Raw genomic sequence first — 18,725 nt, 5'->3', positions numbered from 1 at the left:
GAACAATGAAAACATTTAATCAGTTTCAATTAATTATACAAAACTATTTTGGAGATGAAATGTACTCTAGTTAACTTATAAATAAAATATTAAGGACTTTATGCATTTTAAAAGATTGACATCATTGTACCTTTCGTTGGACAAAAATAGAAATATTTTGAACAATCAGGAGAAATTAAGAAAACAAATTTTCTTATCCAATAAATTAATTCGAGAATCCCTATGAGTTACGAGGGATATTACAAAATCAATTTTTCAAAAAGAAGGATGAGAATGGGAAAATCGTTTACAATTGAAAAATAAAAACAAGTGTTAATTTTTGGGAATTATTGTGCAAATCCATGTAGAAATCTACCATGAAGAAAACCCACAAAATCTTATAATTTGATAATATTTTTGAGTGGATAAATTGAGACTCCCGCATCCAAGCTTTGGCATCAGGTGCGACTTGATGGAAAACTTCTTCGCGTGCTTTTAAGGAAAGAAGAAATGTTTGCATAAAATGATCTCGTTCCATGCCTCAAATACTTTTTTTTCGGACACCCAGGAAATTGCTTTTTAATACTGCCACCCCATGGGGGTAAAATGTGAAGCAGATGACAGTGGTATATACACATAAAGTTCATCAATTACGAGACTGTCTTTTCATCTCTATTGTCAGTCACCTTTTTCGGTCTCCCTTTCCGTTTACCAATACAATTTTGGGAATGAAGAGAAAAGTCATATAATACGAGAGAAAATGGGGAAACAATGTAAAATTATTATTGCAAAATGGAAAAATTGATCTATGTTTTGGGAAAATGGGTGGAAAATATGTAGTCGTCACAGAGCTACTTTATCTTATATACTGCACTACAATACAATAACTCTATATTTCATTTATGTAGATAGAAATGAATATCATGAGAAGTATGTTTTGTGAAGGTCTTATCTACTCAAATTTCACACGATTTTGTAGAAGATGGAATATGTATATAAATTTTGAATAGATAAATGCCGCAGAGAGCTCTTCAAAGTGAAAATTTTCACCCCAATAATCATCTTGCGGTGGCAAGATGTTGCTCCTTTTTGCTCCCCATTGAAAATCTTCCTACCAATTGATTTTCTAATGAGTTATATACCTTTCTTCTCTTTTCAGGTGAGTTTCCTCATCTCTTTATAGCAATTTCTCATGTACATTTTCTACAAACTAAGGGATCAAATGCAATTTCTCTTTGAACCCTCATGGCACACAGGAAAGCGTCAGTAAATATATCAAAACTAATTTAAATAATTACCTATTTAGTTTTTTTTTTTAGATTCTTTTGAAACGTATTTTTAACTATTTAAAAAAAAATAATTAAAGAAAAATATTTTAGTATTCTATGCAAAAACAATAATTTATTACATCGAAATTATTTTTATGCTACTAGTTGCATTTGCTAACATAATTATAATTATGCTTTTAGCTACTTTTTATCGCTTCCTTTAATCGCACTTTGAAAGTTGTTGAGCTTTCCACGCGTTTTTCTCTTTCAAATAGCTTCGCTCTAGCCTGGGTTTTCAACTTTTCTAGTCCCAAAAATACATCAGAGACACATTTTCATTTTGGGAAAATTTTACTTATACAAAGATATCGTGTCTTAGCTATATTCTCCAAAAAGAAACTCGGTGGGAATTTTCTCAACAACATCAAGCTTACGGAGTGGGGAAAATTTTATTAGTATTTTCACTTAATACCCGAGATGGCGCACCTATAAGCTGAAGAGAAAGCTCTCAGTTGGAGGGAAAATTAAAAAAAAGTTTTCCCGAGGAAAATCCGCTGAAAGCTGCGATAAAGCGTTGGATAGAGCTTATGCGAATAGCAACATAAGTGAGAATATAGATAGAAGGGGGGTTTGTTTGAAGTGTGTATAAAATCACTGACCTCATTAATTGCATCCCTAATGAGTGTTCTCCATCCTCCTATTTAAAAAAAAATGTTATTATGCTTCTCTTTTCCAAATAAATTGACCAAAAAAAATTGAAAGCCAGAGACGAAAATCAGTGAACTGCAAAACGATGCGAATGATACTAAAAATGATATTAGAACCAATCGATTGGAAATCCTTTTGGAAGATGACTGACAAGTTCAATGAACAATTAAAGAGGAGAACATAAAAATCCTATCGGTATTGATTGACATTCAGCAGGGTTAAAGAGCTTAATATAGAGTATTATGGCATAATATTAGGATATTGTCTGCGGTGTCGTAGTGGTTCGGTTGTGCTTTTATTTTTAAACATTTTCAAACCCTTTCCCCGTATTAACTTGCAACGCATGGAATGCCTGTTGTCCCTTCAGCCATAATACATACTGTGCTGCTATTTTACCCCCCAAACCCATGGAAAATGCCATACGTGACTCTCTTGCAACCGCTATGTGTGTATATAGCAACATACGTGTATTGAGCCCACGAGAGAAAATTGTTAGAGGACAGAAACCCATATAAAATGGGGTGGAATGGGGTTAAAAAGTTGGTTAAAAAAATTATCTGTGTGGTGGTACGTATATTTTTTTTATCAACTATATACAGTTGATAAAATTACCCATCAGGGGGTAAATGTGTTTGTCTGTGATGTTTTTATTGCTATTTTATGACGTCCACCAACAATATAGATGGTGGCTTGAAATAATTTGCTCCCATCTACACCTCAAATCCCATCATTGTCCTAGATTGTTGTACTATAAATATAAACAATAAACTAATTATTTCAATATTTTCAAGTACGGGAAATTAAATTTCGAAACTTTCACACAATATGGGGAAAAATGTTTAAAAACAATTTTTAATTTTTTAATATGCAGCTTCCGTTGTTACAATAATAACCAACGTTGAACATGTTGTAAATTATCCTGGAGGAAAAAGTTAATTCATTTGAACTGAATAATAATATTGTTTCAGATAACTATGCTCTTGTTGGTTTTTCAACAATTTTCTTGTTGCATTTTCTATTCATTTATGACAGTTGCATGCTACTCTGTATACGTTGCATTATATTGTATTTTGTAGATCATACCATAGAACGCATTATGCAAAACATTTAACTAAATTTTCAATTATACATATAAATACATGCAAAATAATTACTTTAGAATGTTTCTTGTGGTACAGAATCAGGAGAAGTAGGAATTATTGTTTAGAAATGTTAATTAAGTCAAATTTATTTCTGTATTGCATAACATTCCAAGTAGGTACCTATTACAAATTTTCGCCTTCATTGAAAACTTAGCTATATGGTTAAAGCTTTATACATACATATATCAGTCTTCGCTCTAGGCTTTATTCAAAGCTTAACTATTTTGACAAAGGCTTTATCATATTGGATTTAGGGTATATTGTTCTAATCTTCTATTGATTTTCTATCGTCAATGTATGCACACATAAATGCATTTTGATGAATTTGAAAAGAAGATTAATTCCTCTTATCGCCATTAAATATGAAAATGTTTTTTAATAAAATCTACACGTTTAAATAATTAATATTCAATAATGCACAAAATCAATCTCTGTGTCGTGGACAATTTAATCTTGTCACACCTTGACACGATGAAATAACAGTGAAAATAGATTTGTTATAAAATACTCAGGTGATGAAATTTTAATACATTAACACATAGTGCAATATTGTCACAATAAAAGAGCTTTTTGGTATTTAAAACACATTAGAGATTGTCGAATATTTCATGAGTTTATAGGAATTTATTGAAATAGTTGAAAATTGGAAAGAAAAAAATTTAATAGGTAATTTAATGTGGATTAAATCGCCAGAGCCCAACATTAATGAAAGCAATCTGTATGTTTGAATGCAAATTCCATTAAACTTTGAATTATTTCAACAGCTGTGACACCCTGACATTTTAGCACCCATTGAGTGCAGCTAAAATATCGCAAATTTCAATATTGATTTGTTCCATTTTAAGATTGAATCTTTTCAATTTCATAAATTCCTTACAGAAGATTTTTCATATCAGTGAGTTTTTTTTTCATACGGATTCTTTTGACAAAGTTTTAATAGAATTTTGAAGACATTTCAATGGAAATTTTTGAGTTTGACGATGGATGTTTCGAGTTTATATGATGGACTATATATGATATTAATTTAGGACATACAATATAAAGTATATATTTGCTACCATTCTGCAAATGAAATGGAAAATTAGCTTTAAAACTTTGAATGGCAAATGACATCTCTCTTTTTTGGGTTTTCAATTTATAAGAATGAGCGAGAGCAGCTACAACAACTTGAAGGATGAAAGAAAAGTTGTAATACATATACCGCGGCTTATGAGACAGAGGCAAGAAAAATTTCTTTTATTAAATAATTGAAGAAATAAAAAAATGAATAAGATGCGAGAATGGAAATAAAAAGATTTTTTCTGCCTTATGTTCATTTTTGAAAGAAAAGTCATGCGCTTAATTTAATTCATACGTAATGGTGAAAACAAAACTCCTGAAAAAAATCTTGAGTTCAATTCCATGTAGAGAGACTTTCTTGCCTCGTCTGCATTGATATTGATCCATAAAGCTTTTGATGCTGAATTTTGCAGTGTCTCCATTTGGGTAGAAGAGGGTGAAACCTTTTTTTATGGTATAAAAAATGGAAGGATAGAGGAGTAAAAAAATCCGATTAAATGTTCTTTTAATAAAATAGATATAAAGTTTTATGAGAAAATCTTGCGGGGATTTAGTGAAATAATACTAACGACGCATTACCTCCGTTGCAGCGATAAAAAGTCTCGGAGGTAAGACATTGTTATTTTGAGCTTTACATTCTACACATCAAACATTGCTATGTACAGAATTTGCATAAACTGAGTAAATGATTTTTTTATTAGGTATTTTTCTTTTAGATATTTCACATTTTATTACAAACTGAATTCCATCAATAATTATGAAAATTCTTAAATTAAAATGAAGGAATTTAATATGAAAAAAAAAAACATTTTGCCAATCAACACATGTTAATTAGATTAGATTAATCTCCCCAGAGATGCATCACCAATTTTCATTAGCTTCCGCGAATGAAATAATATCTCAATTTTCTCATACCTCCTTGCTATCTGTGTGATAATTCCACGGTGTACGTTGCTGAGATGGGGAGTTTTAGTTTCAAAATAACCCCACGCCTTAATTTACTTTATACATGAGATTGTGTACTTTGGATCATCCTATACTAAACATGATGCGGAGGAATCAAGGGGAGCAACAAGAAAATTGGAGAAAATTGAATAAGGATTCGCGTCATGTTATTTCGCTGATGTTGAAGGCAACAAAATATGCAATCTCCTCTCTCAAAAACTAAATTTAATACTTACATAAATGGGGAATTTATTTTCATACGAAGTTTACCCCAGTTTATTACGTTACATACGTTGACATTATTTAAATTTTTGGGAAGAAAAATAAAGAGAATTATTATTTTTTTATTTTTTATTGAAGGATTTCAGAACAAACACACAATCCTCATATTTCTAATGCAATATGATACCTATATATGTACATAGATGAGTCAGAAATTTACCCTAGAAGCTATGCTCAACTGTGTGTATGGAGATTGAGAAATATTGACTAAAATTCATATCTATACCAAAGTAATGATTTCCAGATATAGAAAGGGAGGGTAAACCAACATGAAGAAAATATGCAAATTCAATACGTTTCCACATACACCGCATAAAATTCAATGTCCGGTATGGAAACTTTCATGTCACTTTAATCCCCTTCCCCAAGGGGGTGGGAAGGTATACACACCGACGAGGGGATGAGATTTGCATAACATAAAATATTTACTTAAGTCGTTTAGTGAGATAGAACACCTAATCTCACTCTCTCCGGTGACATTCCCACATTTTCAATTACATTCACGATGGTTATTTTACATCACTGGGAATTGACATACAACACAATATAAGCTATGCTATCTATGTGTAACTGTGTAGTGACCATAGGAATTGATGTAATAGATTCTATACATGCATTGTACATGCTGGAACTGCTGGACAAGAGAGACAAGTTGATAAATAAATTAAATTCATTTAGTGATTTGCATAAGGATTTTTTTCTGTGGTTTAAATGTAAAAAAAGTAAATATATTGTATTAATCGTTACTGTCACTATTCTAAGTACATTCTCTAATCTAAAAGACCTTCTCACTCCTAAATCCTATTCTGCGTTTACTATGGATCCATTAATGTGTAAAGAAGTTGTATCTTTACCAAATTAAAGTGAAATTGGCAAAAAACCATTCATTTGTTACAATCAATCAGTGCCTTTTACGCTGACGGTCTTGAATTTTAAATGAATGAATTTATATACATATCGACGTTCCCGAAGATTATGAACCATACTCCTGTGTTAAAAGATAGGAATATGGTTCATAATCTTCGGGCACGTCGATATCTATACGTTACATCCATTACACACAGTATACAAGGACATTAGGAGGTGTTTTGTTGGCCTCTACCCTGACAGTCACAAATTGCACACACCCCCTATTTTCTCACCCGTAGCAACCTGTGCAATACAAAAAACACCCCCATTTGCCCATAGATTTATTGCTCATCACCACACAACCAATCATTCCGGTATATTGTGCAAATCAATTGATTTTCTCCCAAGAGTGACGCAATCGACGCAATAGTGGAACTTTTCCACCCCAATTCTAAACTTTTGCCCCCTTATTTCCTGAAATTGAGCACTTGTGCAACAATTACTTTACACACCACCCAGACCTTGTAATGATTTATTTACATTCAATAGGGTAGAAAAATGGAATGACGTACCATTATGTACATACATACGTGGTTTTATAGCTCTCACACATACTTTCTGATGATTTTACTAAAAATCCATCGAATTTGCAAAACTCTTGCCAATCTCGAACCAATAAAAATTTTTAAGTGTCAAGTTTGGAATATTATTCTGTCTTTATGTCTATACCATTCTTCATTTAACTGTTCTTTATGTTGAAAGCATAGAGAATAATAACTTGGAATGTAAGATTTATCTTTTTTCTGAAATTCTCGAGAGTCTGAAAGGATAGTTGGTTGATTTAATTTGCATTTAATTTAGTAGAATTTCAATATAAAATATAAACTTATATTCAAGATTCATTTATTTTTCTTTTATTTGAGGTTACAATTGAGGTCATTAATTTGATAGTTTTTATAGTATTTCTTCTCAACCACAACCATCACACAAGTTAAATCAACTTTCAAAATCTTCTGAACAATTAGTGTGAGAGGTATACCGCGAAAACTTCTTCATTACATTTCTCTTTTACTTTTGAAAATAGTTTGAGGCGTTTGAAGCAACATATGATTTTAAAGGAAAATCTCATAAAGAATATATGTATGTATGTAGGTAGTGACAAAACTCCCACCAATAACATATTTATCGTGTTATCTCACATTCGGGAACTTTTGCGTGTGACTTTAAAGAAATTGGCAATTGGAACAAGAAACCATGTAATTGAATTTGACGATGACACAAAGATTCTAAAAGCTATTGATTGCTGTAAATTGCAATTGATTGCCACCACATGACTTCCGTTTTTTTGTCCCTTGCGTCAATCACCTCCGTGGATAGAAGCTTTATATGAATCACCTTCCTTATGACTATTTCCACCGTTCAATGGAAAGTTGTTTCATCTCTGTAAGTGTGCCCCGGTGGATCGTTCGTGTGTGACTCTGAAAGTTTCGGGAGTTGAAGATAATCACGAGACACACTTCACGTAAATGGAGCGATGGGTGTTATTCGTGTTATTTATGTGCGTTTAGAGGTTGTCTCTGGCACGCTGACGTCACATGCCTCATGCCTCGTGGCTTAACCAACTGTGCATGATGAAATTTACTCACTTTTATAATGTGTGTGTGTGAGTTATAAAATATTTATATGTAATATATCAAATGTACATAATGTATTTAAAGTTAATGCCTAAAAATTTATTAAAGCGCTTCAAATCTTTATTTACTATCGTTTTCTATGTATTAAAATAAATTTAAAACTGACTGGATTATTCAATCGAAAATAAAATGTATTTGTAGAGAAAAGAAAAAAAGTTCTAGAAAATCTCTTAGCACTCAGGTACATAAGATCACTTACACTATACTATATTTTCTTATCTGGCCTAAATACTGGAGTCTATGGAGATAATTAATTGAATTGTCAAACTTATAAAAGCCATAACCACTAATTTATGGTCTTAGGCACTTTTTTTATTTTTACGTGCATGTTATCATGTATTTTAATTTTATTTTAATGAAAGAAAAATTTTAGCTTTTTAGTAGAAATTTAATTAAAAATACAAACTAATTTTCTATTACAGAAAAATTTATTAATTTTTGCGATCCATCTGATGATTTTTTGTGTATGCCCCAAATCAATAATTGTATAAAATAGTTGGATAAAAAATGACAACTTTTATACACACTCGAACCTTTTGTTCCTTAATTTTTGAATATTTGTTAGTGTTTTTTCGCAACACAGCGGGGCCTTATATATTACATAAATATACAGCGTTAAGTTCAATATTCTTGCTATAAATTTTCATTTTCACTTGCTTTTCATCATCATAAAAATTCATACTTTTCTTCCTTTAATCTTTTCAAATTAACTTTTATGGGAGAAGCTTTTCCTCCTGTGTGCATGATATTAAATGATCATGTATGTAGATTTATATAAAAAAAAATATTAAAAAAAACTAAACTTTAAGTTTTTTTTCTTTAATAAAACACGTGAGGTCTTCAATCTAGAAAATATTTCTATTTTCTCTAAATAAATCTGAAACTTTTATCTATAAAACTCGGAGCGCAATACTATTTCTTTTCTTTCTTTTTCTTTACAGTGCTCCACTTCTAGACTGGTAAGTGTTGCTATGCTCTTTTTGTGGTAGTACTATCATAAAGTTTTATAAATAAGTACAATTCGAAAGACAAATTTCTAAATTAACATTTTATATAGTTTAATTTCGCATAAAAGTCTTTTGTGGGAATGATAAAAATGTTAATTTTGAAATAAACAATGATTGGCAGATTTCTCATGATAGGATAAATAAATCTAAAATTATTTATGCTCTTCTGATCAAAAGAAAGAAAAAACTTTGAAATTTATTTCTTTCCAATATTATGAGTTTAGAATTTTCTTCCGGTCTCTCTCGGGGATACTTTTCTATCAACTTGAAGTTAAGAAAAAATGTCAATTTTCTTCCGGAGCTTTTAAATCCCTCTGAGTGTACATTAATGGATGTAGGAAGAGTTATTCTCACAAGAAGAAATCATGAACATGTGTCGTCCCAAACTTTACTTCATTTCTTTGTTTAAAGATAAAAATAAAATATAAATTGTATTTATAATTTATAATTTCAAATTGAAAATACTCATTAATTCACCGCAAACGAGTATTTATCCAGCAGAACATTGTGGTTGCAATGCATACTAATTCATTTGCATCACTTTACTTGAAAGCACAACCTCCATCTCTGTTGTACAAATTACGTATAAGTGGAAACATTTAACCAAATATTACCCCGAAATCCCCAATATCCCTCAACGCCTTCGTCAGATTCTAATGCATCTACCTCATCTAGGTAACTATTCTGCAAACATGAATCCATTAACTATTAAGATTTGTCGTATAATTTTGGAAATTGTTCCCTAATGCATTATACCAATAATACAACGGAAAGCTCCATTTAAATATGGAAATGTACGTAGGTAGATGAAATCCAGGATATTTTTTTTTAATTGTAGGTACATATTACTATGTGGGTCTTTAATTTATTAAATCACTCCTATTTCAGCGTTGAAATTAAGATTTTATTTTTGATATGGTATCTCATTATGCATTAATTGGTAAAATATATTTATATATTACAATTTTTTGGTCCACATAAATTTGTAATTCAATGATTATGCTTTAAAATTAAATTTCCGCTATATCTCGCCTACGTGTATGTACTGCATATATATTTAATTCATGTACAACATATATTGCGATTTACCACGAAATTCAATCAAAAACTTACCATGGGGAGAGCCTCGTTCTATATTAACTACCAAGTTAACCGTAGAACATGCAAATAAGCATTTTATAGGCGTACCACACTGATTGCAAATTGATAAAGGATCCATAGACAGTGATAGAGTTGAAGAAAAAAAAATAAACCAATGCAGTTGGTATCTCTCTAGCATTACGTAAGGCATGCAATTTCTCAAATTCCTTTGAATCTTCTCATTTTATGCAATGAGAATTTGAAATTTCCACCTTCCTGCTTCTATATACAGGGATGGTGTATAATGGAATAATGTTGGAAAATGAGAACCGGATGTACAGTAGTGCTGAGAATGCATTATGATAACGAGATCCTGGGATTTTCGTCGTGATGGATAAATTTGATGGAGGCAATTGCGAGAGTGGTTGCATTTCATTGAATTCGGGCTGAGAGAGAGATGATACCATACCTATGTATATAAAGTGAAAAGGACGAGTGAAAGCTCATATGCTTGGCCATACAAGAGAAATTTTCTCTCTCGACGTGTTGTGCATCTCACTTCCACATATAGCACGTAAATGATGGGAAAGCTTTGGGAATTGCGCGGTTATCCTTTTCTGATCATGATATTTTGGCTATTCTGCAATTTTGGGGTTCTCTCTTCTCTCAAATTGGGAGACCTATAAAGGGGATATTGTATATACAACATGTGTATGTCCTATATATTGCGGGGGTTAAATATTCCCGAAGTTGGAAAAGCTCAATTCGACTCCTGGTTGCTCACAAGCAGCAGCGTGCCTCGGGTATATATTGTGAAGCTTTGGCCAGGAAGCTCACCGCGTCCGCCAATTCATACCGTGTGAGTCACTCTCATTCTCTCACTCATTCGTTCACTCTCGTTGGTGACTGTTGCGTCTCACCACGAGAAATACTCTGTGAATCGACTTCGCAGTCTCTTCTGGTTGTCGCCATGTGCAGTCTGGCAAATGTGGAGCACAGGCTCAAAGTGGATTGTGCATCGCGTGAGTTCAGTGATAGCAGATTAAGGTTGATGTTTTAGTTTGCTTTTATACAAATTGTCAAGAAGTAAAAATTGGCGCAATCGCGATATTGAGAGACATTGGATGTTTAAAATTGCACGAAAGATTATTATTCAGTGACCGCGAGACATCGAGTGTTGGTTTGGCGGAGAGATAACATTCAATCAGTTTGTGTGTGCGTGCTGATATACGTGAAGTGTCCAGAAAGTGAGATTTCCAGTCATCGCATTCGGCACATTTACCTTCTGCCAGAGGATGGCAGCAGTGCGAAATTAGTGGACTTTTTTTCCCCAACACCGCCATTCACCGAATTTCCATCCCAAATGTATTTCAATTAAATTATCATACATATAGGCAAATGACATAGACGAAATGGGTCTATATAAAAATTCCAACTATAACCTATGAGAAAAAAATGAATAACGAATTTAATATTAAATTATGCTTCATATTAAAAAACCCATCGGATTTCTCTTGTCACTTCTTGAGTATTCAATTCAGCAGATCTAAAATATTTTTTTAGCGACAAAATTCTCGCCTCCACACGGTCGTAATTTTTTGCTAGTATATCACATTTAATTAATTCACACATTTGTATAACTCAGCTCTGACGGGTTTATCTTACATTTTTTGTCTTCTTCTTCATCTTCTATTGTTTGATCTTGGTATCTTCTGTTCTGTACGCTTGAAAAAAAATTCAAAAAGAATTTCTGGTTAATGTCAGAAACTTTCCACAAAGCGACACTTTACCCAGAAATAAATTTTTGCTGTTTTTTTTTTTTATTTAAAATTCTTGTAAAAATGAGTCAAAAATGAACCACCAGAGAAAATATACATATGTATAGTAAAATGTGTCGCGTGTTCGGGAATTTTCTTTTTGGCACAACAACTGTATGGCTTTGAAATTTTCGAGGAGTCATAACAAGGAAGATTATCACAAAAATATTGAGAAGCAAAACAATAGTGTTTTTTGCTTGCTTGTGTTTTGCTTGTAAATAAAGAATGAACATTTTATTCAAAGAGATATATGTACATATGTATGTATTCTTCGGAAGCAGGATGCTTCCAAAGATGAATGGCGTAGAAATTTTGACAAATTCAACTCGGTCTACTGTATGTTAACACTGTGAATTGAGACTCACATAAACACAGGATTATTTATGCACAATGCAGACCTAAACAAAAATACTTCCAAAAACTTTGTTGTTTTAAACTGAAGAGATTTATGGCTTAACTATATGTTATGTTCGTTCAATTGGTTCGCCCGGTTTGCAAGTTTATCGCGATCTTGAAGAAATAAAAATCCTTTTCGCCATTTTTGTTCATTTTTTACGAACTTTTATACTTGAATATTTACTGGGATTATTTTATTCACTAATGAGTAAGTTTTTTTAAAGGTGAATAAGTTTAAAGGTTACCTGGGTATTATACAATTTTAACTCTGCCAATAAAAAAACTAGAGCAAATCTCCGTCATGAATAAAAACTTGGAGATTTTGTACGTAAAGTCTTGATCATAATCTGGAAGAAATTTAAAATTTTGCTTAAGAAGTTCTAGAACTCTCGAATCTATTCAGTTTGTCTGAAAATAAAAACTTTTTATCCCGTTTTTAAGCACTCAAAGTCATCAAAGAAAAATTGTTTAGTCTATTATAATGGGCAAATCTGTATTAAAAAATACTTTTAGAATGTATATACCTAACATACAAATTTAAATATTTAAATTAAAGACAATTTTTCTCAAACTATTCCACGAATTGTTCTTTGATGGTTGCAAAATTTAATGATGTACCTATGTAAAATATTTACAAAAGAACTTTATGGTCCTTTAAAGAAAAAAACTATTTTAATGGGTATAAGTAAATTCTCGTGAGAGCAATAAAGAAAATATTTCCTCTGCGTGTAGAGGAAAGATTATAGTCTTGGTAACGGGAATCTCTGAGAATTTTTAGAGATATTCTTAGAAATTATTTAGGCGCTACCACCAAAGTGTCTTTCGGGTATGTGAAGTGGCGAAAAACATTTATTTTGAGATTATTTCATTGCGGCCACTTAATAGTCGCCAATATTTGCTGTTTGAGCAGAAAATATTTGTGCTCACACCGATTTCGTAGTATACGACGGGGGCTTTCGGTATAGAGAGATATCTGTTTTTTCCTTGAACGAGACTCTCGACACGTATCTTCTTTGCCATATGAAAGCCTCCACCTGCCCCCCCCCCGCGCGAATGTATCGCACGGGACACCTCTTACGTTTTAAATGGGCGGGAAAGTACTGATAACATTTTTCATTCACGTAAATGCTGAGATTACTTTTTTGTTGGTGTTCTTTCATGCATTAATTTGTTGTCACCGACAAACGACCCATTAGGATCTTCGACTGGCCTCATTTATACACGTTTAGAAATTCACCTTATTATCAACAAATTTTCTCTGTTTTTCACGCATGTCAATGCAAAAAAATAAAATAATTTTTTTACTATCGCTAAATGAGGTGAATTTAGTATGATTAAAATAGACTTTGTGAGGGATTTTTTGCGTGGAGATACGGCTGTTGAGGCATATATTAATTTCTCAAGCGAAATGAACCATGAGAAAATGATTAAAATAATTTGCGTCAATGATTATGACAAGCCAATTAAATACGGTAGTTAAACATTCAGAGCCCATGAGAAAAATGATTCTTTCTTTGTCACCATGAAAATTAGGTCAGAAAGTGAGAAGTTTTCAATTAAAGTGCCTCCTTGAAAAACCTCCAAGAGAATATTGAGATGAAAAGAAAACAAGTTGAATATAATTTTGTCTTTTATTTTAATTATTTAGACATTTAATTTTTAGAACATCGTTAAATAGTATTTTTAACCTAAACCATGGATGAATCAATATTCAATCTACACAATTCTAATTAATATTTGCTTTTTGGTCGACTCTCTACGTGTATTAAATGCACAATAGTTGGTTGATCAAATGGTTGATTGTTTTAATATAAAATAAATTCAGTTCAAGAGCTGTAAAGTGCCACAAAGGCAATAATCAGGCCAAAAAATAATTCACCTGAGACCACTGAATGTGTTTTCATATGAACAAAAAAAAGGTACACACATTCTCCTCAATGTCACATGATGGAAATATTTCATTGACAACTGTTTAAATAAATTGCATATTTCATTTATTTAAATTTGACACGATCTTGTTTTAAATGAAAGGTATATAGATAAAAACACACGTACCATATACCTGGAATTGAATTATAGGGTATCCTATGAGAAGAACAACAGAAAATGTTTTACAAATATTTCTCCTCTTTGTCATCATTTTCTTTTAGATCAGAAAATGATGTTGGATGATTTTCGAATAGAAAAAAAATATGTCATTTGAAATGAGACAAAAGTGTATTTTCCCTGCCATGGGTAGAGAAAGAATAACACAATCTTTCGGGGAAAATGGAATAAAATGTAAATATGAGAAAAAAAAATTGGGAGGGTATCATCAAGAAGAAAAATTTCATACAACCGCAGGCATGAAAGTTGTTTAATACTTCAATACATGAAAAATACCCATATTTCGAGGAAAATGCTGTGCTCATTCTTTATTTTTCGGCACATCTGTGTATGACCTAAGTATACTGCATACCATGCCCTATGTCCTTTAGAATCTGAAGTGGAAAATCCGCAGAGAAGCTTTCATTTCTATACTCTCTATTTTAAAAGAATAATGAATTGTGAATGCTTGAAGTCTGTGAAAAATTTAGTATTCAGTAGTTTTCATATAGAATAGGCTCATATTAACATATAGAATTCTGTGCATATAATTTAAATAATACATGAAGAATCATGCATAAAAATGTACAAGTATTGAGTTGGCAGGCTTTTGTTCACTTCACACAAGAAGAGGATGTTGATCATTCCTTCTTGCCGTTTTCCTTTAAAGTTTAAACATACAAAATGTGCATTATATGCAAAAAATATATATTTGCATTACAAGAGCTTCCTGAAAATACGGCGAGGGTATTTAATTTGGCAGAAAAGCAAGAGAAGCACTTTAACAAGCACCATCCAAAATCTCATTTTACTTTTTAATCCGTTGCCATCGTTGCCACAATTAGCTTTTATAGCCTCAAGTAATCAAAAAATAAATCAACTCAATTTCACATGTTGAATGAAAATTTTTAATACATTATTACATTAGCAAAGTAGGATGAATTTAATAAAGAATTTATAAAGAAAAACATAAGAGCTTTTAAAAATCACATCCAAAAAGATATAGCTGTAAATTGGAAAAAAAGAAAAGCGATACATATATTTAGTAATTTTCTTCAAATTAATTAAATATTATTAATAAGAAACGAAGAAACACAGCGCAAGTTCCTCTGTATACACACCTCCAGAAAGGGAATTGTGAATGAATTCATTAATTATTTAAAATGCTACAAAAACCAAACCCCTTTTTGCTCCAATAAGCACTTGAATATTTTGTAAAGGACACACAGAGGAGAAGAGCAAGTGGGATGGAATTTCTGAGAATGTAAAAATCATTCCTTTCCAAGAAAATCATATTTTCAATTCACGATATTTTTTTTTTTACAAAGAGAAAATATTGTAAAATACATTTAAATATCCTTAAGCGGAAATAGGTAGATGCGGTAGACGGAATTTAAATATGTATATAAATGAAATATGCTTAGAAATAGAGCATATAGAAAAAGTTTTCTCTTAAAAAAATACTAAATTTTAAGCTCCATCTACCGTATTTCACATATTTAAATAATATTGCGCTTTGTTAAATTTTTCTTCAATTTTCTATCCTTTAAAAAAAAAAGAAGTGTACAGACTCTGAATGGAAAGTTCGTGCATTTCTCTTGCGATTTTCATCACTATGCATTATTTTAAATTCATGAGACAAGCAGATGAAAACATATTGTCTGTCAGAAGAGCGAAATTGAATGATATATCTTAACAATAGTTCCATTGCATCTCATTTTCCTGGAGCGATAGAATGGATAGAAAATTCAAAGAGAATGTCATTTTCTTCTTTGACTTTAAATTTCCTCCAAAGAAGTCTTTTCAACGTGGTGTGATTGTTGTTTCTTTACTAAGAAGAAAAACCATTTCCACCTTTAATTAATTTTAGCTGATGACTTATCGCGATATCTATTTTAAACGTGCATTCATTAATCTGATTAAATCCACTCTTAAATTCATTGTTCTACCTAAAACAGAATATTTTTAGCATTGTATGACTCTCTAGAAAGCATGATTCATGTTTCAAAGTATGATTCACCCTGTGCTTTCCAATACATAATTCCTCAAAAGCAGCAGTGTAAATTTATCTGACTATACATATGTTGTTATTATTTTCCGGATGTGTTTTCCACTTTAGGGGTGAAATTTCAAATTAAGTTCACTTTCACATTCACGTGCAATAAATTAGGAAATGGTGAAACGTTCAATTTGTCTCGTTCTTACTCCACATGAGAACACATAGACAGTGTACAAAATATATTCCACAGCGAGTGGATTTATTTTCCAGCAGATCTGATGATGTTAGAGAACGTGCAAGGGAAAGAAAATTAGAAGAATTTCACCATATATGCTTGCTCTAGACAATTCCAATGAGAAGCTTTTTGTACCCCCACCCCAGCAAATGATGCTCACCGTGTGAATTTTACTTTTTGCTTTTGTGTTCTTATGGAAATATGTGTATGTATACCAAAGTATACTTACTGAAATAGTATATGGGTGGGTGACAAAGGTGAATATCTTGTACATGGAGAGGGTGAGAATTGAATTGCTCGCATGAACAATTTTCTTTGTAAGCTTTTTCTTTTGGAGAGTATAGCAAAAATAACACTGACATCTCATGCTATAGCTCTTAGTTTTCTTTTTTAATAAATTATTCTTCCCTCGTGCCACACTAACAGTCTGTTATTTCTACGAAGTGATCTCGAAATTATCTCCTCTAAGAGGATTTATGTGAGAACTAAAAATTGTTTTATCGAGTTTCTTTCAATGTTAACGATTTTTTTATTAAAATTTAATCTCTATTTAATTAAAAAAAAAGCTCGCGATGGATTTATTTTCATGCAAAAATTTCTTTTGAAGTCTGGATTTAATTCTCATTTGATTTCTATTGCGCATTTCAAATATAGTAGGAAAAATATCAATAATATTTGCCAATCTGTCGATTTTCCATGTCATTTATCCATCTGTTACGCTATGTCTTGTAATCCGTCCCCTTTGACTCATAAATTACGCAATTGTGTAGTAAAAGAAAAGAGAAAAACAGAGTTAAGTGGTCAGAATTAAACGACTTTACTCGTATTTCCTTTCGGTGATTCTACTTCCGTGTTAAAGCCTTGGGAGTTGGTGACATGTTATGTGAAAGCCTCTGGTCATGAACGAAATAACAATGGTTAAGTGTGTGGAAAAAAAAGGACTTGAAGACTGTCTATCTTGTACTCGCAAGCATATAAACGAACGGCATATATGTATAAATAGTATGTTTCCCAAAGGTGGATAAAGAAATTTTCTGTGACACTCTGTGGGTTGGACATGGCAAAATAACTTGAGGGAAATGGCTGAAGAAAAGAAAATTTCCCTATATATCCCGCACCCACGCTATAATGGAAAAGCTATAGGTCGTTGTGTGTGAGTGAAACACTATTCCCATGATCGATAGAGCTTTTCCCGTATGATGCGGAAACTGTTTCAAATTTTTTTCCACCAAGCTCTAGCAATTCATCCCCAAAATCTTCTTCAATCTTGTCATTGTGCCTAAATGGAAAGTTTCACTTAGGACAAGCGGGAACGATGCCCTACTTCTTCTCATATAACTTTTTTTTCCAACACGAAGAAAAAGCCGTTGAAGAGTCTACAAGAAAAATGTTGGTGAATGATAAATAGCACTTTTCACACTCACATTTTCTTCCTTCATTCAAATCTAAGGCAAAGGCAAAGCAGACGTTTACAAGCAGAGCTCTTGCAATAAGAGATAAATTTATTTTCCATTTAAGGTTATTCATTTTCACCTATGACGGAATGTGTGGAAAGTGGGAAATGGGAGAGAGAAAAAAAGCTGAGAGAGGCTTCAGTTGCGTGTGGATTTGCCTCAGGTGATCGTCACAATTGTCGTGCGGGGTTGAAGAGTAAGAGCAACAACAACAAGGAAAAAAATGAGATCTTGTGAAGAGGGAAAATTTCATTGAAGCTTGTACACAGGGGGTTACTTTTGTACTTGTCCTGTACATTCAGAAAGACGGTATATAGGTATACCTTTTTTGTCCGTGATCCTTTATTCTGCGGCTGAAACATTCACCGGAGGGCTTTTAAACTTTTTCGAGTGTATGAAAAGAGATGAAACAGAGTTTATGTGATACGAAAAGCAAAAAGCCACAATTAACAATAAAATGAGATTTTCTGACTTTTAGGAAAATGAAAAATATTATGCAAGACGATAAGATGTTGTGCGCAATACATAATAAGGTATGAAGTAAAATTATGTGCGGTGGGAGTCTATAATAAAAATGCAGGATAAGGGAGAAGTATTAAATTAGGAGTTATGTTGAATATTTTTGTAAACAATACACGTATTCAGCTGTTGTATGCTTTATCGCAATAATGCGTGAAATTGAAGAAAAAAGGCGATGGTGAAAAGGATTTTTAGGTTATTCACACG

At 32.1% G+C, this 18,725-nt stretch overlaps 2 protein-coding genes across 12 annotated transcripts in view; both read left to right on the top strand.

Moving 5' to 3' along the window:
- LOC129790342 (clavesin-2-like) overlaps window positions 1–18,725 on the top strand; it is an 891,203-nt gene that overhangs the window by 612,265 nt on the left and 260,213 nt on the right. The window lies entirely within an intron of this gene.
- LOC129790146 (cAMP-specific 3',5'-cyclic phosphodiesterase) overlaps window positions 1–18,725 on the top strand; it is a 102,672-nt gene that overhangs the window by 49,709 nt on the left and 34,238 nt on the right. For 3 of the 11 annotated variants that reach the window (XM_055827485.1, XM_055827484.1, XM_055827488.1), the window contains one exon: window positions 8,868–8,885. The exons of 2 other annotated variants lie outside the window; for them this stretch is intronic. In XM_055827485.1, coding sequence (XP_055683460.1) covers window positions 8,868–8,885 — 18 coding nt within the window. Of the gene's footprint in view, window positions 1–8,867; window positions 8,886–10,898; window positions 11,379–18,725 lie in introns of those variants that run through there. 6 more of the 11 variants (XM_055827468.1, XM_055827467.1, XM_055827471.1 and 3 more) reach the window with 4 other exon arrangements.

This window comes from Lutzomyia longipalpis, chromosome 2 (genome assembly GCF_024334085.1).
Source record: "Lutzomyia longipalpis isolate SR_M1_2022 chromosome 2, ASM2433408v1".
Lineage (NCBI taxonomy): Eukaryota > Metazoa > Arthropoda > Insecta > Diptera > Psychodidae > Lutzomyia > Lutzomyia longipalpis.
This window is presented reverse-complemented; position numbering and strand designations above follow the sequence as displayed.